Source organism: Salvelinus sp. IW2-2015, unplaced genomic scaffold (genome assembly GCF_002910315.2).
Source record: "Salvelinus sp. IW2-2015 unplaced genomic scaffold, ASM291031v2 Un_scaffold3456, whole genome shotgun sequence".
NCBI classification, from domain to species: domain Eukaryota; kingdom Metazoa; phylum Chordata; class Actinopteri; order Salmoniformes; family Salmonidae; genus Salvelinus; species Salvelinus sp. IW2-2015.
Genome location: NW_019944736.1, coordinates 2,539 through 19,473, shown reverse-complemented (window position 1 = coordinate 19,473; position 16,935 = coordinate 2,539). Strand labels below are relative to the sequence as shown.

The 16,935-nt window shown below is 40.6% G+C and overlaps 1 protein-coding gene across 1 annotated transcript; it reads left to right on the top strand.

Annotated features, from left to right (window-relative positions):
* Nucleotides 1-3,066: 3,066 nt before the first annotated feature.
* Nucleotides 3,067-11,783, top strand: LOC112075899 (interferon-induced protein 44-like). Its single transcript, XM_070441107.1, has 5 exons — nucleotides 3,067-3,270; nucleotides 3,450-3,602; nucleotides 3,708-3,857; nucleotides 6,465-6,776; nucleotides 11,646-11,783. Exons 1-5 carry the CDS (start codon nucleotides 3,082-3,084, stop codon nucleotides 11,781-11,783), a joined length of 942 nt encoding a protein of 313 aa, XP_070297208.1. The 5' UTR covers nucleotides 3,067-3,081.
* The last annotated feature ends 5,152 nt before the right edge of the window (nucleotides 11,784-16,935 follow it).

Below are 16,935 nucleotides of genomic sequence, written 5' to 3'. Positions count from 1 at the left end.
GGATGGGGGTTGCAGTAGGTATCTCAGATGGAGGGAGTGTGGCCTAAGAGGGTTTTATAAACAAGCATAAACCAGTGGGTCTTGCGCCGGGTATACAGTGATGGCCAGTTTCCAGAGTGCAGTGATAAATCGGTGGCAAATCTGATGGCTAAATGGTAAAGAACATCTAGCCGCTCGAGAGCACCCTTAACTGCCGATCTATAAATTACATCTCCGTAATTTAGCATGGGTAGATGGTCATCTGAATCAGGGTTAGTTTGGCAGACGGGGTGAAAGAGGAAACCAAGTCTAGGTGTAACCTTACCCTGCAGCTTGGATATGTGCTGAGAGAAGGACAGTGTACTGTCTAACCATACTCCCAAGTACTTGTACGCTCTCACATTTTGTACAGAAATTTGTTTACATCCCTGTTAGTGAGCATTTTTCCTTTGCCAAGATAATCCATCCGCCTGACAGGTATGGCATATCAAGAAGCTGATTAAACAGAATGATTCTTACACAGGTGCACCTTGCACTGGGGACAATAAAAGACCACTCTAAAATGTGCAGTTTTGTCACACAACACAGTGCAACAGATGTTTCATGTTTTCAGGGAGCATGCAATTGGCATGCTGACTGTATGAATTTCCAACAGAGCTGTTGCCACATCATTTTATGTTCATTTCTCAACCAGTGGGCAAAGTTGCTTCCATCGTTGTTTTAGAGAATTTGGCACAACCGCAGACCATGTGTAACCACGCAGGCACAGGACCTCCACATCCGGCTTATTCACCTGCAGGATCCTCTGAGACCAGCCACCCGGACAGCTGATGAAACTGTGGGTTTGCACAACCAAGGAATTTATGCACAAACTGACAGAAACCGTCTTCAGGGTCTTGACCTGACTGAAGTTCGGCATTGTAACCGACTTCAGTGTGAAAATGCACACCTTCGATGGCCCCTGGCACGCTGGAGAATTGTGCTCTTCACTGATGAATCCCGGTTTCATCTGTACCGGGCAGATGGCAGACAGCGAGCGGTTTGGTGATGTCATCGCTGTGAACAGCGAGTGCCCCATGGTGGCGGTGGGGTTATGGTATGGGCAGACATAAACTACGGACAATGAACACAATTGCATTTTATCGATGGCAATTTGAATGCACAGAGATACCGTGATGAGATCCTGAGGCCCATTGTCGTGACATTCATCCGCCGTCATCGCCTCATGTTTCAGGCCCCATGTCGCAAGGATCTGTACACAATCCGGAAAATGAAAAAAATGATGTATGTTACATTCAGACATTAGGCATACATAATATAATTTAGTTACTTATTTTTTATACAGTTGGGTGTTTAACCACATATTTTTAAGGGTCATTTTAGTGTTGTTATTATTAGTCTAGTTGATATGCAGCCAACAAATTGTGCATCAGCAGTAGTTTTCAAGTAAAAATCTTAAAGTGTGATTATAATATGTTTTGCATCATTTGAAGCATTTTGTACACTACACTCACATAGTCTGAGAAGACCTGTGTAAAAAATCTCAGCTAAATAAAATGCACCAATATCATAAGTGAAAGTATAAGTAAGAGACTTGTCTATGTGTGGGTGGGTAGTCTGTGTTATGTACAGCAATTACATTGGACTTTGTCTTTGAAGAGATGTTGCTGTTTATATCACCTGCATCACCTTTGCCTTCTATAGGTTAGTTGTGTAAGGTTCTGTACTTATTTTCTTAGTCAACCTTGTATTCTGTTTTGTTGTGTTCTTGAACGTAGCCCTGTTTCTTTGCGTTCCTGAATGTAGCCCTGTCTTTAATTTTTGTTCATTGATTTCACCTGTGTTAGTTACTCACCTGGTCTCATCAGCTCCTTATTTAGTTCAGTTCATTCTGTTTGTGCCTTTGTGAGGTATTGTTATTTTTGACTCTACTAACTAAGCCTTTTCCTGGCTCGTTTGTGAGAACCAGTTATAGCCTTCAGTTCTAGTTTTGATTCACCTGCGTGTTTGCCTACTTGTGTATGACCATTGCCTGCCTGTGACCACAATTCCCGGAATAAACACCTGCCACGCTCTGCGTGTGAATCTATACCTTTTTCTCCCTGACTATTCATTACAAGTTGTAGTGTGTTTGTACCTACAGTATGTGATCGACTCGTTTTTGATAGATATCTAATCACTCTGGTGTTTCTACTGTTTCGGTTGAACTCAGTCTTATGTGTCGTGTGCGTCATAGCAGCTCGGCACAGGATTTTATGCCTCCCTTATTAGCCCACACACAATACTTATTTGTAGCAGTATCAAAATAAGAAACTAACAAATAAACAGAAAAACTGTTTAATGACACATAAGGAAGAGCTATTTGATCTAAGATCATAGTAGTTAATAGTATGTTATAGTATGTTGATTGCATTTATTTCAACATACACGACCGGTCAAAGGTTTTAGAACACCTACTCATTCAAGGGTTTCTCTTTATTTTTACTATTTTCTACATTGTAGAATAATATTGAAGACATCAAAACTATGAAATAACACTTGGAATCATGAAGTAACCCAAAAAGTGTTAAACAAATCAAAATATATTTTATATTTTATATTCTTCAAATAGCCACCCTTTGCCTTGATGACAGCTTTGCACACTCTTGGCATTCTCTAAACCAGCTTCATTTGTTTTTTCAACACACAGTGCAATTTTACCAAGAAGGAGAGGGATGGAGTGCTGCATCAGATGACCAGGCCTCCACAATCCCCCAACCTCAAAAGCATGCTTTTCCAACAGTCTTGAAGGAGTTCCCACATATGCTGAGCACTTGTTGGCTGCTTTTCCTTCCGATAAAGTAAATGGCATCATTCCAAGACCATTGCTTTTTTATTGACTTAAAGGTACACTCCGTGATGTGACAGCATCATGCAAAGTGGTGCGACAAACAAGTCAAAACAACAAAACAACAGATTACAAATCACCCAAATGATGTGGCAGTCTTGGAAGATTAGAATTTTGTTTTTGTTTTCTGTAAGCCTGCTGTGAGATGATATGTATCGCTGAGTCTACCTCTCTAAACCTGTCCTCTACTGCCCTCTGACAGTCAGGAAGTGGAAATGCTGCAGAAACTGAAAGACTATGTGCCTGGAAACCCTCAAGTGAAGACTATCAGAATCCTCCTCCATGGACCAGCTGGAGCGGGAAAATCCAGCTTCATCAACTCCATCAATTGTGTGTTTCAGGGTCACATTACGAGTATCACCTTGGCCAACTTCGCTGCTGCAGGTGAAAGCATTACCAGAAAAGTAAGTTAGTTAAGTAAGTTATAAGCAAGTGTTATATGAAACCCATTTATTGAAACCACAACATATTACCACAAATGCCTGTGAACTATTCTGAATTATTACTGCAAACTCAAATTGCAATGCTTTCAAATCTGCATTCTGTGTATAATTCATGAGAAATGCCACATCCTATTTTACAGTACCAAACCCACAAAATTGAAACAGGGAAACATGGAATCTACTACCCCATCGTCTTCAATGATGTCATGGGTCTGGAGGAAAGCAGTGGCAAAGGTGTGCATAAGGATGACATCATCAACGCCCTAAAGGGCCATGTAAAAGAGGGCCACAAGGTAAAGTAAACAAAGCGAAACACTATATCACCAACAAGGAATCTCTGATACAGTCAGTTAGTCAGTATTGATTAAACACATTTTTTAAATTTCACTCTTGGCTAGTTTAGTCCCATATCACCATTATCAGAAGAGGATCCTGGCTACATAAATACCCACAGTTCTGAGGACAGAGTTCACTGTCTGGTCAGTGTCATATCAGCTGATAAAATGGCTGTCTTGATTGGTGTCATCCAGAAGATGAGGAACATCAGAGTAGGAGCCGCTGATATGGGTGAGAGTGCAAATTTTAGTGTCAGACCTGTGTTCAAATACTATTTAGGGTATTTCAAAAGTCATTTGGAAGTCAGTATTTTGATATATTTTATTTGAAAGTACAAGTAGTTGAATATTGGAATATACAGTATTTGGAAATACACTTGGAAAGTATTTGCATGTATTTGAAAAAATACAAATACACTTATATACTCCCATGCATTCCAATTGTAAATGAGAACTTCTCAACTTGCCTACCTGGTTAAATAAAGGTGAAATAAAAAAAAAATTGGAACCAGGTCTGGTTGGTATTTGAAATAATCTATTTGGAAATAAGTATTTGAAAATACTTTCAAAGTATAAGGTAAGGGTAAGTGTATGGGTAAAGGTTAGGGTTAGGGTAAGGATGTCCCAAGGAATCCTGGATAGCACTGACTAAAATGGTGCGTTGGGATGCTATCGAAAACTTTAACATTTGAAACAAGCATGGGAACAAGCATTAGTTGTTACACCTCTGTAATTACAGACTGCAATTACCACCAGTTACATGTTGTTATTACAGTGTAACTATGAATTATCACAATTCATTACAATACTTGTAATGAATTACACTGTAATAAGTCCTTATTACAGCAATCACACTGTAAGAATGACCCTTAAAATGAAGTGTTACGCAATCATTTGAAAAAACGTTCAAATACTTCCAATAGAAGTAGTTGATTTGGGCCACATTATTTGAAAATACTCAAATACACAGAAAATATGTATTTACATAGAAAATTATAAAATACACATATATTTCAACCCAGGTCAGAAAATTACTGTACATTGCTATTATTTTGATGGCTACACAAACTAATAGTATTATAGGTGTACTATGTCTTTGAGTAGGAGCGTCATCGCACTGCCCGGAGAGAAAAAGGACTGCTGGATTAAATCAGTTTGCTCTGGCAGGGATTCCCCAAACGGTTATTCTCACCAGAGTGAATGACGCCTGTCCATTGGTGAAGAAAGACCTGAAAAACATCTATCTGAGCAAGTACTCCCCTTACTAATAGTGAGCGAGCAACTTTCAAACAATGATCCCCACTCATCAAGGAAATGATGAGGAGCACTACAAAGTTTTAGGATATTTTTCAATTAAAGTAAAGGACAGTAATGTTAAGAGTACAGTAGGAAGACCAGAAAATAGTCTATAATATATTAATGTGTCATGAAAGGAGTGTGGCTATTTGGGCTGGCAAAGCGGTTTTATGGGATCTGATAAGTATGAGTTTTTCACTCCCCTGGTATTGGTTGGTCTCGGCAAGAAATTAGGAGTAAAAATGTATCTGACACCAAGACAAGACCGAGACACTCCTAGGCCGGACTTGAGTAGGCTACTACAACACTGAAGCAACTGAGGCATGCATACATTATCCAGAGTCACTAGCCTATACTAGCCTACACTGAATCATAATACAAGCGAGTCTGTCATACAGCCACATAAAACCCCACAGAATAGTGTAGGCTACTTCTTCCTGTCTTATTATAGCTTTCCTTTCACAGTGTTTGCTTATAACTGACAAACATGATCCCTCTAGAGTGGGACAATTTTGCCAATTGTTTTTTGTTGTTTGTTTTAGTCTGCCGTTTAGGTCTTTGGGTTTGTGAGATAGTGGGTTACAAATACAATGTATAATTTATTGAAGAAATATGTTATTTATTGCATATATTATTTTTATGTTTTATTTATTTATTATTTAGCTACTTTATTGAGGAAAACTTTACTTACCATGACTGATAGCTATCTTAAGATCAATGCACTAACTGTAAATCGCTCTGGATAAGAGCATCTGCTAAATGAATAAAATGTAAATGTAATCATTATTAGAGCAGGATCTTAAAGTATTTTGAGGACAATGGAATTTAAATAAAGATGCCTTTATTAACAGTATACTGTCGTATTACTATGGTATTACTATAATGTGTTTGACTAAATCATATGACTAGCCCTAGGCTTAACATTGTAGGCTACAAATATTCGGTAAAACTACATTCCCCGTGTAAAGATACGACGTCATCACGTGAAGGTATACTCAGCTGGGCTGCGTTCAGTAAGTTTTTGCGTTCTGGAACATTCAATTGAACAGAAACGGTGCTGTACTGAACGACCAGTTGAATAACGGGGAGATTGTGGGTTGGGGAAACTGATGTATAATAATAACGGTTGCGGGAACGCTGTAAGCATGGCCACCGCCCTTTAAATACGCCACTCGTTGCTTCAAGTCACACCTCACCACACCTACCAAACGGGAGCAAACGTACCTCAGTCTGTTCAAGAACGTACGAAAACGTTTTTGAAAACGTGTCGTTCAGTACAAACAGTTCTGCAACGTAGCAAACGTTCAAGTGAACTGAACGCACCTCTGTTGTGAGAGAACGGAACCGGAGGAAAAAAAGTATCCACGTATATCGAACGCTTCCAGTGAGGGACAATTACACGGATATTGCCATTTCAATTCAAGCTTTTAAAGGGAATACACATTCGATTTTCTTAAAGAAAATAACGGAATTCATAGTGGCGGGGTAAGTGTAAATCCTATTCACAGGACCYATTTGTTCAAGGAAGGGAAGAAAATGGAGTTGGARGACGGRGTAGTGTACCAGGACGACCCGGGGACATCGGCTATGATGTCGGAGCGGGTATCGGGCCTGGCCAACTCCATCTACCGCGAGTTCGAGAAACTGATAGGAAAATACGACGAAGAYGTGGTGAAAGAACTGATGCCGCTCGTCGTGGCTGTGCTGGAGAACCTGGATTCGGTGTTCGCGGAAAACCAGGAGCATGAAGTGGAGCTAGAACTGTTAAAGGAGGACAACGAACAGCTCATCACGCAGTATGAACGGGAGAAAGCGCTGAGGAAACACGCAGAGGAGGTGAGTCCGGGCAGCGAAAGACGGAGAGAGGGAGTGAGATGGAGGACATTGACAGCCGATTTGAAACGCTGCCTCTCGCTGCAAGGCCACGCAAGCCAGTGTTTTTCATCACCAAAGCATCCCTACCGATGTCTATGTGTTTTGTAGAACATGCACGTGGTGCAASGTTGTCAACAAGGGATACCCACGAGGCTAATAATCTTATATTGTGCAAGGAGAGCCACGTTCGTAATATCTGCGCCCCAGTTAGATGAGTAACTGTGTGATTAGTTTAGCATCATGCTAACAGTAGCCTACCCATCCATGGTGGATTGATTCACAGTAGCCTCAATTTCATCATCATGCACTAACACACACAGAATGCCCGAGACCTAGATCTTTTTCTCCTCCAAGTTTATAGGTGCGCTTTTGATGTTGCCATGAGAGGACGTAGCCCCCAGTTACATTCAACCATCCATCCTTTTTTGTCAGACTGTTTGCCTGCTTGGCTATTGTAGTTKACAGAAACAGCTGTCAGCCTCCTATCACTTTGCATGTAAATATCTTTAGTACATTGTTTCTTCTCCAAAGATAGACAGAGACACTGGGAGAACAGTCTTCCTGTCGCGGTAAATCCAGTCATGTCATCAGAAACATCCCACCTGTGTTCTGCTCTCATAGCCATTTGCCCCTGTCTAGACCAATGATGTGTATTAACCCTGGATGACTGACAGGGGGTGCTGTATTTAAGCCACCTAGCAGTCATCTTGGTACTTATCAATTGTAAAAAAAAAAAAAACCATTTTGGAAGCTATAGAAATGCATTTATCAATGTCTACATTTGTTTTTGCCACGCCTATTATAGTACAGACACTTTAATGCAKACTTTAAGTAAGTCAGGTGAGAGGCAGCTTCACCGCTGCGCCCTCCTCTGACTGACCATCAGATGCAGACCATCAGTCCCAGTAAATAAATGCAAATGATTATGCTCAGTGCCTTGCAAGTAATACCAACAAATGTTCTATTAMMAGTGTGATCATATACCTAAAATGTTTTAATATAATTTCAAAATGGTCTGAGAAGAACAACTTTGGCAGGGCAATTCAAGCATAGCCAACATGCAKTGATGATGTATTGGGCCTATAGTCTACTGCACAAACCTCATTGCTACAGAACTGTTTTTAATTGGTTAATGTTGCATAGGTTTAGGTTTAAAACAAAATCTGAGCGGTMGATCCCGGATTGCATTTAGACTCAAAGTGATCYTGCATCAGTAAAGGTTGGTGACCACTGCTCTAAACTAAAGCATCAGTAATCAGACAAGAGTATAGACAAATACAGCCAGGCTATTATACAGCGTCCATAAGTGGGCAGCACTTACCTATTGTAGTCTAGGAAAAACCCTTAACTGTTTATGAATGAGTAGTTACACACTTACATTTATGAGAAGGGTGAATCAGGACTCATGTTATAGAGACAAACATTCCTAATCGAGCAAGGTACATTGGACACGCGCACGCACACACACACACACACACACAGAAGATGCTGTATTCTACCTCAGAAGCAGCAGGTTTAGTGACTCAGCAGTTTATCATGACTGCTCATCGGATGGAGAGAGGAGGAGAGGATGAGGTGAGAAAGGACAGAACAGAATTGAGAGGACAGGACAAGCGAGTGGAGAAGAGGAGGGGAGATCAAACATAACTGGGTTTTACTGGCACTTGCAGTATGAAGGGCTTTCATGCTATATCTGCAATCACACCTTTTCTCACTGTATCATCCTGAATGAGTTGTTACTTGAGTAATCATGACATTGCTACTCAAATATGTAAAGATATAAAATAATCCGGAGTGTATAATACTGTGAGAATAAAGTTCCTTCTGTCAGTTCCAYCCGTCAGTCTGCATCGTTTCAACTGCTTTGGATATGCGTCTGGGCGGCAGGAAGCCTAGTGGTTAGATGCAGGTAGCGTAGTGGATAGAGTCAAGTAGCTAGTGGTTAGAGCGTTGGACTGTAACTGAAAGGTTGCTAGATCAAATCCCTGCCCTGAACAACACAGTTAACCCACTGTTCCTAAGCTGTCATTGTAAGTAAGAATTTGTTCTTAACTTCTTTGGGCTGACAGCCTTTCACTGGCTGATATGACAAAGCCAGTGAAAGTACAGGGGTCAAATTCAAAACAACAGAAATCTCATAATTAAAATTCCTCAGACATACAAGTATCTTATACCATTTTTAAAGGTATCTTGTTGTTAATCCCACCACAGTGTCCGATTTCAAAAGATTTACAGCGAAAGCACCACAAATTATGTTAGGTCACCGCCAGTCACAGAAAAAGACAGCATTTTTCCAGCCAAAGAGAGGAGTCACAAAAAGAAAAATAGAGATAAAATGAATCACTAACTTTGATGATCTTCATCAATGACACTCATGGACTTCATGTTACACAATACATGTATTTTTGTTGATAAAGTTCATATTTATATCCAAAAATCTGAGTTTACATTGGCGGTTATATTCAGAGTTCCAAAACATCGGGTGATTTTGCAGAGAGCCACATCAATTTACAGAAATACTCATCATAAATGTTGATAAATACAAGTATTATACATGGAACTTTAGATTAACTTTTCCTTAATTGCAACCGCTGTGTCAGATTTCAAAAAAAGCTTTCCCGAAAAAGCACACCATGCAATAATCTGAGTAGAGCGCTAAGACAAGACAACAAGCCAAACAGATATCCACCATCTTTTGTAGTCAACATAAATCAGAAATAGCATTATAAATATTCACTTACCTTTGATGATCTTCATCAGAATGCACTCCCAGGAATCCCAGTTCCACAATAAATGTTTGATTTGTTCGATAAAGTTCATTATTTATGTCTAAATACCTCCTTGTTGTTCTCCCAGTAATCCAAATCCATGACGCGCGAGCAAACAAAGCAGACGAAAAGTAATTTTTTTTTGTCACAGCCCGTAGAAACTTGTCAAACGATGTATGGAATCAATCTTTAGGATGTTTTTAACATAAATCTTCAATTATGTTCCAACCGGACAATTCCATTGTCTGTAGAAGAGCAATGGAACTCAAGCTAACTCTCACGTGAACACGCATTTTCAGGTCTTGGCACTCTGCCAGACACCTGGCTCAAAGAGCTCTCATTCCCCCCTCCTTTATAGTAGAGGCATCAAACAAGTTTCTAAAGACTGTTGACATCTAGTGGAAGCCGTAGGAAGTGCAAAAGGACCAATATCCCACTGTAAGTTCAATAGGGGCTGAGTTGAAAATCGACCAACCTCAGATTTCCCACTTCCTGGTTGGATTTTTTCTCAGGTTTTTGTCTGCCATTTGAGTTCTGTTATACTCACAGACATCATTCAAACTTCAGAGTCTTTTCTATCCAATACTACTAATAATATGCATATATTAGCATCTGGGACTGAGTAGGAGGCAGTTTACTCTGGGCACCTTTTTCATCCAAGCTACTCAATACTGCCCCCAGCCATAAGAAGTTTTAACTGACTTGCCTTGTTAAATAAAGGTTAAATGAAAAAATAGTGTCTTAAGCTCCTCCCTCTAGTAAATATAACATATTAAGCTCCTCCCTCTAGTAAAGGTAACATATTAAGCTCCTCTAGTAAAGGTAAAGAAATAGAAGAGGAACTTAGCATCTATCCAGGCCCATACACAGTCATGACCCTACCTCAGTGGGCAGAACGATCACCATAGAGCTAAAGGTTGCCTTACCCCTACAGCAGACCTAGGATCAGCTCATCCTACCACAATTTTTACCTCAGCCATTTGGGGTTAAAATAACAAAACTGAGCTTTGATCAGTGGTTACAGACAACTTCATCCAAGACTCCGAGACTGGGACTACAGAGAGACAGACGGTCTGAATCACATCCAATTCTCCTTCACTAAGACTCAGGGCCAGGCAGCAATAGGTCCACCAAACACACACACACGGACACAAACCATTTCTGTTGGTTGTTTTAGTCTGTTTAGTTTAGGTCTTTGGGTTGTGAGATAGTGGGTTACAAATACAATTATAATTTAGAAGAAATATTTATTTATTATTATTATTTCTTATTTTTAAATATTATTTATTATTTAGCTACTTTTTGAGAAAACTTTACTTACATGATGATAGCTATCTTAAAGATAATGCACTAACTGTATCGCTCTGGCATAAGAGCATCTGCTAAATGAACTAAAATGTAATGTTATTTAGAGCAGGATCTAAAGTATTTTTGAGACACGGAATTTAAATAAAAATGCCTTTATTACGAGTATATGTCGTATTCTATGTATTACTATGATGTGTTTGGACTAAATATGACTAGCCCTAGGTTAACATTGTAGGTAAAATATTCGTAAAACTACATTCCCCGTGTAAATATGACGTCACACGTGAAGGTATACTCAGCTGGGCTGGCTTCAGAAGTTTTTCGTTCTGGAACTTCAATTGAACGACAACGGTATGGACAGCGACCAGTTGATAACGGGAGTTTGTGGGTTGGGGAAACTGAGGTATAATAAAACGGTTGGGAACCTGTAAGCATGGACCGCTTTAAACGCCACTCTTGCTTCAGCACACCTCACCACACCACAAACGGGAGCAAACGTACTACAAAACTAACTTTTTGAAAACGTGTCATCAGTACAAATTCTCAGTTAGCAACCGTTCAGGAACTGAACGCACCTCTTCTTGTGAAGAACGAGAACTGGAGGAAAAATATCCACGTCTATGAACGCTTCCAGGAGGTACAATTGCAACGGATATTGTCTTTTCAAATTCAAGCTTTTAAAGGAATCACATTCGATTTTCTTAAAGAAATAACGGAATTCATAGTGGCGGGGTAAGTGAAATCCTATTCACAGGACCATTTGTTCAAGGAAGGGAAGAAAATGGAGTTGGAGACGGAAGTAGTGTACCAGGACGACCCGGGGACATCGGCTATGATGTCGGAGCGGGTATGGGGCCTGGCCAACTCCATCTACGCGAGTTCGAGAAACTGATAGGAAAAGACGAAGACGTGGTGAAAGAACTGATGCCGCTCGTCGTGGCTGTGCTGGAGAACCTGGAATTCGGTGTTCGCGGAAAACCAGGAGCATGAAGTGGAGCTAGAACTGTTAAAGGAGGACAACGAACAGCTCATCACGCAGTATGAACGGAGAAAGCGCTGAGGAAACACGCAGAGGAGGTGAGTCCGGGCAGCGAAAGACGGAGAGAGGGAGTGAGATGGAGACATTGACAGCCGTTTTGAAACGCTGCCTTCGCTGCAAGGCCGCAAGCCAGTGTTTTTCATTACCAAAGCATCCCTACCGATGTCTATGTGTTTTGTAGAACATGCACGTGGTGGCAAGTTGTCAACAAGCGGATACCACGAGGCTTAATAATCTTATATTGTGCAGGGAGAGCCACGTTTCGTAATATCTGCCCCAGTTACGTGGAAGTAACTGTGTGATTAGTTTAGCATCATGCTAACAGTAGCTACCCTCCATGGTGGATTGATTCACAGTAGCCTCAATTTCATCATCATGCACTAACACACAGAATGCCGCGACCTAGATCGTTTTTCTCCAAGTTTATAGGTGCGCTTTTGATTTGCCATGAGAGGACGTAGCCCCAGTTACATTCAACCATCCTCTTTTTTTCAGACTGTTTGCCTGCTTGGCTATTGTAGTTGACAGAAACAGCTGTCAGCCTCCTATCAACTTTGCATGTAATATCTTTAGTACATTGTTTTTCTTCCTCAAGATAGACAGGAGACACTGGGAGACAGTCTTCCTGCGCGTAAATCCAGTCATGTCATCAGGAAACATCCCACCTGTGTTCTGCTCTCATAGCATTTGCCCTGTCTAGACCAATATGTGTATTAACCCTGGATGACTGACAGGGGGTGCTGTATTTAAGCCACCGTAGCAGTCATCTGGTACTTATTCATTGTAAAAAAAAAACATTTTGGGAAGCTATAGAATGATTTATCAATGTCTACATTGTTTTTTGCCACGGCTATTATAGTACAAGACACTTTAATGCATACTTTAAGTAAGTCAGGTGAGAGGCAGCTTTCACCGCTGCGCCTCCTCTGACTGACCATCAGATGCGACCATCAGTCCCAGTAAATAAATGCAAATGATTATGCTCAGTGCCTTGCAAGTAATACCACAAATGTTCTATTAAAAGTGGTGATCATATACCTAAATGTTTTAATATATTTCAAAATGGTTGAGAAGAACAACTTTGGCAGGGCATTCAAGCATAGCCAACATGCATGTGAATGTATTGGGCCTATAGTCTACTGCACAAACCTCATTGCTACAGAACTGTTTTTAATTGGTTAATGTTGCATAGGTTTAGGTTTAAAACAAAATCTGAGCGTAGATCCCGGATTGCATTTTAGACTCAAAGTGATCTTGCATCAGTAAAGGTTGGTGGACCACTGCTCTAAACTAAAGCATCAGTAATCAGACAAGAGTATAGACAAATACAGCCAGGCTATTATACAGCGTCCATAAGTGGGCAGCACTTACCTATTGTAGTCTAGGAAAACCCTTAACTGTTTATGAATGAGTAGTTACACACTTACATTTATGAGAAGGGTGAATCAGGACTCATGTTATAGAGACAAACATTCCTAATCGAGCAAGGTACATTGGGACACCACACACACACAGAAGATGCTGTATTCTCCTCAGAAGCAGCAGTGTTTAGTGACTCAGCAGTTTATCATGACTGCTCATCGGATGGAGAGAGGAAGAGGATGAGGTGAGAAAGGACAGAACGATTAAGAGGACAGGACAAGCGAGTGGAGAAGAGGAGGGGAGATCAAACAGAACTGGGTTTTACTGGACTTGCAGTATGAAGGGCTTTCATGCTATATCTGCAATCACACCTTTTCTCACTGTATCATCCTGAATGAGTTGTTACTTGAGTTAATCATGACATTGCTATCAAATATGTAAAAATATAAATATATCCGGAGTGTATATACTGTGAGAATAAAGTTCCTTCTGTCAGTTCCACCCGTCAGTCTGCATCGTTTCAACTGCTTTGGATATGCGTCTGGGCGGCAGGAAGCCTAGTGGTTAGATGCAGGTAGCGTGTGGTAGAGTCAAGTAGCCTAGTGGTTAGAGCGTTGGCCTGTAACTGAAAGGTTTGTAGATCAAATCCCTCCCTGAACAACACAGTTACCCACTGTTCCTAGCTGTCATTGTAAGTAGAATTTGTTCTTAACTTCTTTGGGCTGACAGCCTTTCACTGGCTGATATGACAAAGCCAGTGAAAGTCAGGGGTCAATTCAAAACAACAGAAATCTCATAATTTAAAATTCCTCAGACATACAAGTATCTTATACCATTTTTAAAGGTATCTTGTTGTTAATCCCACCACAGTGTCCGATTTCAAAAGATTTACAGCGAAAGCACCAACGATTATGTTAGGTCACCGCCAGTCACAGAAAAGACAGCAATTTTTCCAGCCAAAGAGAGGAGTGCAAAAAGAAAAATAAGAGATAAAATGAATCACTAACTTTTGATGATCTTCATCAATGACACTCATGGACTTTCATGTTACACAATACATGTATTTTTGTTGATAAGTTCATATTTATATCCAAAAATCGAGTTTCATTGGCGTTTATATTCAGTAGTTCCAAAACATCGGGTGATTTTGCAGAGAGCCACATCAATTTACAGAAATACTCATATAAATGTTGATAAAATACAAGTATTATACATGGAACTTTAGATTAACTTTTCCTTAATGCAACGCTGTGTCAGATTTCAAAAAAGCTTTCCCGAAAAAGCACACCATGCAATAATCTGAGTAGAGCGCTAAGACAAGACAACAAGCCAAACAGATATCCACCATCTTTTGTAGTCAACATAAATCAGAAAATAGAATTATAAATATTCACTTACCTTTGATGATCTTCATCAGAATGCACTCCCAGGAATCCCGTTCACAATAAATGTTTGATTTGTTCGATAAAGTTCTTATTTATGTCTAAATACCTCCTTGTTGTTCTCCCAGTAATCCAAATCCATGACGCGCGAGCAAACAAAGCAGAGAAAAGTCTAAATTTTCACAGCCCGTAGAACTTGTCAAACGATGTATGGAATCAATTTTAGGATGTTTTTACACATATCTTCAATTATGTTCCAACCGGACAATTCCATTGTCTGTAGAAAGCAATGGACAAGCTAACTCTCACGTGAACCGCTTTTCAGGTCTTGGCACTCTGCCAGACACCTGGCTCAAAGAGCTCTCATTCCCCCTCCTTTATAGTAGAGGCATCAAACAAGTTTCTAAAGACTGTTGACATCTAGTGAAGCCGTAGGAAGTGCAAAAGACCAATATCCCACTGTAAGTTCAATAGGGGCTGGAGTTGAAAATCGACCAACCTCAGATTTCCACTTCCTGTTGGATTTTTTCTCAGGTTTTTGCTGCCATTTGAGTTCTGTTATACTCACAGACATCATTCAAACTTCAGAGTCTTTTCTATCCAATGCTACTAATAATATGCATATATTAGCATCTGGGACTGAGTAGGAGGCAGTTTACTCTGGGCACCTTTTTTTCATCCAAGCTACTCAATACTGCCCCAGCCATAAAGAAGTTTAACTGACTTGCTTGTTAATATAAAAAAAATAGTGTCTTAAGCTCCTCCCTCTAGTAAATATAACATATTAAGCTCCTCCCCTAGTAAGTAACATATTAGCTCCTCTAGTAAAGGTAAAGAAATAGAAGAGGAAACTTAGCATCTTCCAGGGAATACACAGTCATGACCCTACCTAGTGGGCAGAACGATCACCATAGAGCTAAAGGTTGCCTTACCCCTACAGCAGACCTAGGATCAGCTCATCCTACCACAATTTTTACCTCAGCCATTTGGGGTTAAAATAACAAAACTGAGCTTTGATCAGTGGTTACAGACAACTTCATCCAAGACTCCGAGACTGGGACTACAGAGAGACAGACCGGTCTGAATCACATCCAATTTCCTTCACTAAGACTCAGGGCCAGGCAGCAATAGGTCCACCAAACACACGCACACCAAACAGAGACACACAGACTGGGCGTGCAGTTCGGCTTCACTTGCTGCACTGCCCAGTCTGGTTTGACCTATTTCTGTGTGTGTTTTGGTTTGTGTCCATGTGTGTTGTGTTTTGGTGGACCTTTTGCTGCCTGCCCTGAGTCTTAGTGAAGGAGAATTGGATGTGATTCAGACCGTCTGTCTCTCTGTAAATTGCAATGCTATTTTCTACACTCAGCGTGTGGTGCTGTTTTAGGCCCCTCCGCTCTGTCCAGGCTGTGACAGAGACAGTGAGACCACACACACACACACTCGCCCGCCTTGGGTTTCTTAATCCCAGGAAGCCCTGTGTTCAGAAAAGATGCAGATGAGGAGGAGGGGGGTGGGGACCGAGGTTTTCGTATTGTAGGCTGTGTGGGTTATGATTTCAGGTCATGTGATCTTTGTGATGGCCAGGGCTCAATGAGATGGAGGACTTCCCTGTGCCTTGGCTTCTATTACGTACTCTTGGGCCTGGTGTTGCACCATAAACCTTCCCCATTTTACTCAATATTGACCTACTCTGTTTCCAAGGGAATGGTTTGTCAAACCTCTTGGATTTTATCCAGGAGAAAATAAAGAGCAACATCTGTTCCCTAATGTCTTATAGGCCACTCTGAAATATAAAAGGAAAGCCACATTGCTGCTCATGTTCCTAAGTGATGTTATTATAACAACGTTTCCACCCTTAGGTCTTCATCAGGCAAAAGTACCTGGATGTGCGTGTGTTCTTCAGCTTTTATAGGCCACTCTGCCACGTATTGATTCTGTTGTCGTTATTTAACAGATCGCTCAATCGAAAACACAAACCTGTAAAAAAATAAAAGGGTGTTTGGGTATGTGCATCTTCTCACCACTATGAGGAGTAAAGTCTCCATGATATAGTAGTTTATCACGCAGTTCCCTTTGTACAAATTATTGATACACTGTTTGACTGTTTATATAAATGTGAGTGAGCGTAAGTAGGTTTCACTCCAGTTCGACATTCATCCCTAAGGTGTGGTTTAAACTGACACTTTACAGACATGTGGCAAGTAATACTTAATCCGTAACCGATGTTATGAATCTACATGGATGCAAACAATGGCCGC